General features: G+C 42.3%; 1 protein-coding gene across 1 annotated transcript; it reads left to right on the top strand.

The window, feature by feature from the left end:
• Positions 1-541: 541 nt before the first annotated feature.
• On the top strand, positions 542-4,323 carry LOC149435071 (E3 ubiquitin/ISG15 ligase TRIM25-like). Its single transcript, XM_089663048.1, has one exon. It carries the CDS (start codon positions 657-659, stop codon positions 2,226-2,228), a length of 1,572 nt encoding a protein of 523 aa, XP_089519174.1. The 5' UTR covers positions 542-656; the 3' UTR covers positions 2,229-4,323.
• Positions 4,324-4,914: the final 591 nt, after the last annotated feature.

The raw sequence follows: 4,914 nt of genomic DNA, 5'->3' as shown, positions 1-4,914 counted from the left end.
CCAAAGGTAGGTGAATTAGCTCCTGTCTAAATTGGCCCTAGTATGTGTATGAATGTAAGTTAGGGACCTTAGATTGTATGCCCCTTGAGGGTTAGGGACTGATGTGAATGTACAATATATATGTAAAGTGCTGCGTAAATTGAAGGCGCTATATAAGTACCTGAAATAAATAAAAAGCCAAAAACAGCCGCTGTAAAAAACGTCCCGTGTGCATGAGGACTACATAGTAAACTCTTGTTCCCTCCTTATCTCGGCACTACAGCCTTGTAGGGGGATGGTATGTAAGGAAATAGGGAGATTGATGTGACTGTACAATATATATGTAAAGAGCTGTGTAAATTAACAGTGCTATATAAGTACCTGAAATAAAATAATAATCAATGGCTAACATGGATAATAATCAATCAATGGATAATAATCAATCAATGGCTAACATGGATAATAATCAATGGCTAAAATGGTCTGTCTTCAGCAGAGAAAGGGTTACTAGAGGAGGGTGGATCTCACAGGGAGGTTGGATCTCACCAGGAGGTTGGATTTCACAAGGAGGGAAGACTTCCCTTTACATGACAAAGCATCCAAAGAGCCTCTTTCATCACCAATGTATAAGAGGGAAGCCCCAAGCTTGTATCACCAGTTAATGTCCTTCTCCAAAAATGGCTTATGCTGACCTGAGAGACAAGCTGATGTGTATCATCTGCTCAAACTTTTATTCAGATCCTGCATCGCTGAAATGTGGACATAGCTTCTGCCGGGACTGTATCGTGACTGCTCTGGATACACAGGAGGGGTCTGGATTTTATGCCTGTCCGGAGTGCAAAAAGCGGTATACACAGCGCCCTACGTTGGAGAAGAATAGAAAGCTGTGTAACATCGTGGAGTGTTTCTTATCCTCTCCCCAGAAGGAAATAGAGGTCTTCTGTACGTACTGCGATTCTCCTACACCAGCTATTAGAACGTGTCTGTTATGTGAGGCCTCGTTTTGTGAAAAGCACTTGAGCAACCACAGCAGGTCAGCTCACCATATTTTAATCGAACCCACGGCGTCAGTGAGAGAGAGACAATGCTCCATACATCAAGAGATACTGAAATATTACTGTACAGAGGACAGTGACTGTATCTGCATGTCCTGCTGGGTGGCTGGAGAACATAGAGGACACCATGTGGAACTTCTGAACGAGGCCTCTGAGAAGATGAAGGAGAAACTGAGAGAGTCTATAAATATAATGGACTCCGAGAGACAGGAGATCCAGGGGAGAATCTGCAATCTGGACAGTCACAAGACACAAGAGGACATGAAAAACATTGCTGTTTCTGGGAGAGTCACTGAGCTGTTTAGAGACCTCAGGAGACATCTGGACGATCTAGAGAAGAGAGTCCAGATAGAGACATCCAGACAGAATGAGAAGATCTCACTTTCGGTCTCTTATCTGATTCAGCAGTTGGAGGAACATAAAGACGTGCTGTCCATTAGGATTGATCAGAGCAAAGAACTGTGTGACATCGAAGACTCATTAATGTTCTTGAAAAAGGCCCCTAGCAGAAAGGACATTTTCTCAGGAACAGACGATACAACCAACGATGCCAGAACTGCTGGATGTATAATTGAGGAAATTATCTCAGAGATGCTACAGAAAGGACTTTGCAGCTTTACTCAATGTCTAAAGGATCTGATAACGAAGGGACAATTTTCTTTGATGAAGAAATCTGGCGTTGTACTGGATGTAAGTACAGCTCACAAAACCCTTAGAATATCAGAGAAACAAAAGCGAGCCTCTAATACTGATACTGATGTGGACAGGCCTGATGGTCTATGGAGGCTTAAATGCTTTCAAGTGTTAAGTGTGCAAAAGTTTACATCCGGGACACATTATTGGGAGGTGGATGTGATGGAAGCAGAAGAATGGCTGATAGGGGTGGTCACTGCAAGCACAGAGGGAAACATTCCAGGAACTGAAGTTTTAACTGGCTATGATAACAAATCATGGACTCTGAGCCAAATAGCTTCAAAGCTTCATTTCCGTCACGGGGACACCTCAACAAACATAGACTCCGAATCTTCCCTGAAGACTGTTGGGATCTATTTGGAGTATGAGGCTGGTCGCCTGTCCTTCTTCCAGCTGTGTAACCCCATCAGACACCTCCACACCTTCACCACCACCTTCACTGAGCCCCTCCATGCTGCTTTCTATGTGTTTCCAAAAAGCTCCATCAGAATTATAACTTAGAAAGGTAGACCAGACATATAGGATGGAAGAACTATACCATGTAGAGGAGGACAAAATGGAGGGTTTTCCTGAGAAATGAAAAAAAGTGGGAGGAGTTTAAGAAGGTCAAATTAATTGAAATTGTATAGGAAAGGAAAACATTCTATGAATGTCCTAGGACTCTGAAAGAAAGAGAAAAGGGGGTGGAATAGGGAGGGGGGGAAGGAGGAGTTTTTGTATTTTTTTATATGTGGGGTGAAAATAATGGAATAAGCTATGTTGAAATTTGAACTGTTGGAAAAGATAAATGGTAAAAGCTTAATAAAATATTAATGGAAAAAAAGAATTATAACTTAGAGGTAAAAAAATTTTATTTTTGTATTGTATTTGCAGATTAAAAAAAACAAGCGCAATAGCAGAAAAAAGACTCAAGTGGTCTATCGAGTCCATCCCTTTTTTTTTTTTTTTTTTTTAATTTATATGTTTTGGGTTTTTTTTTTTCTACTTTTCAAGTTTTTTTAAGTTACTGTGGAAAGTAATTTCCTAATTTTACAATATATTTATAGCTAAAACTTTTTATTTTTTCAGTTTTTAATAGAGAAGGAAAGGTTTGTAACCCCTGTCAAGTGTCATTGCTGTCTGTGTCTCAGATATTTACTGTAGAATTCACCATCTTAGATTGTAAGCTCCAGGGATCAGGCCCTTCTATCCCTCTTGTATTGAAGTTTATTGTTGCTGTATTGTCTCCCGTTTATATTGTAAAGTGCTGAGCAAACTGTTGGCGCTATAGAAATCCTGTATAATAGTAATAATCTTTATTTATCTTAGTGACGGAGACAGAAGATGATGGGAAATCCAATATGTTAAACGTTGTAACCAGAACAAGAGTCAAGGGTACATTTTCCAATAGGGGTACTTGTTCCAGAGACAACTCCTTGGAATTCCCCTCATTTTGGAGAGATCGCCTCACCCTGTGTTCACATCAGTGCGGTAAATCCCATGTGATTCGCACAGGAACCGCACCGCCTTCCTATACAAATCACCAAAAAAGGGTCCTGAACATTTTGGGTGCCGTGCGATTAGAGACATACAAAATGTATAGCTGTAATCACACCGCACCCACACCAAAAATGTGCAGGACCCTTTTTTTGATCCGCACTAGAATCGGATCGCATGGGTATTCACACCTATGTGATCCGATTCTGCACACCGTACCGCATTTTGCAGACTGCTTTCGGGGTGTTTTTAACTTAATATAAGCACCCGCAGCAGTTCGCATGAATGGGGTGTGATTCTGATGTGGTGCGGAATTCATACAGAAAACGCTGCAAATTCCGCACCACAACAGTGTGAACCCGGGCTAAATGTTGCATTTCCAGGAAGGGAAGTGAAGGACAATCTCTCCAAATGAATTACAGCAGCAAAAAAAACATTAACAGGTGTTTTTAATCCCTCTCTATACTATTAAAAACTTGCAAAAAGTTTTTTCTTCCTATAAATACACATTTAGTTATATTCAACCCTTCTATGTGCCATTTAACGTAGCAAAAAAAAAAATGTTGGTTATACAGACACTGGCAGCACAGTGGCTAAATGGTTAGCACTTCCACCTGGCAGTACTAGGGTCATTGGTTCGAATCCCAACCACAGCACCACCTGCCTGGAGTTTGCATGTTCTCCCTGTGCCTGCGTGGGTTTCCTCCAGTTTCCTCCCACACTTCAAAGACATGCTGGTAGGTGAATTGGCTCCTGTCTAGTTTGGCCCTAGTATGTGTATGTATGAATGTGAGTTAGGGACCTTAGATTGTACACCCCTTGAGGGTTAGGGACTGATGTGAATGTACAATATACTGTATATGTAAAGTGTTGTGTAAATTGATGGTGTTACATGAGTACTTGTAATAAATAATAAAACACTTACCATGGTTATGAATATTAAGTACTTGCCAAATCAATGATGACTTCAAGGAGAGAGTATGTTTCCTTCCTTTTGTATTTTTTATAATACCCTTCGTATTGGTAATGATTATCCATGTTCTGTATGTTTCCTCTCTGTATCAGAATTGTCTACAAATGCTGATCTTCTGCCAATAAACCTTTCTGCTTTCTGAAAGAAGTGTGTGTCTCGTCATCTGTATATTATATATTCTCTAAGCCAGGGGTGGATTGACAACTCCATGGGGCCCCCGGGCAATAAGGGATCATGGGGCCCCTGTGTCCTTGCCCAAACTCAAAAAATCCTATGAAAATGTACCAGGGGCATCTCATGGGGTCCCCTACTGACCTCGGGCTCTCGGGCGGTGCCCGAGTTTCCAAATGGTCAGTCCGCCCCTGCTCTATCCCTAGATTCACATCTGTGCGGGTGGTGCCGCTGTGGATCCACATGAAAATCAATGCAGCCGCACAGAGAAATGCGAACGCGCGGGCGGGTGCCATTAGTTCTAATGTCACGCCGCCCACACTGGAAACCGCAGCTGTACTGGGAACCGAGGTTCCTGTGTGGGCTGCGTTTTCGGAAGAAGTGCAGGGACTTCTCTGCGTGTCACGGGAGTCCGTTCAAATGAATGGGCTCTTGTGCCCACGCAAAACGCAGCCCGCACGGCCGCATATATGTGAACCGGGGGTAACACAGTACAGCAGGTGTCCCAAAAGCTGCAAGGTGGACACGTATTTCAGTTAAAGGGCAGCGCAGTGGCTAAGTGGTTAG

Source organism: Staurois parvus, unplaced genomic scaffold (assembly GCF_062004578.1).
Source record: "Staurois parvus isolate SC_StPar_1 unplaced genomic scaffold, SC_StPar_1.0 ptg001616l, whole genome shotgun sequence".
Classification (NCBI taxonomy): domain Eukaryota; kingdom Metazoa; phylum Chordata; class Amphibia; order Anura; family Ranidae; genus Staurois; species Staurois parvus.
The sequence above is the reverse complement of the archived record's forward strand: the minus strand, read 5'-3'. Positions and strand labels throughout refer to the sequence as shown.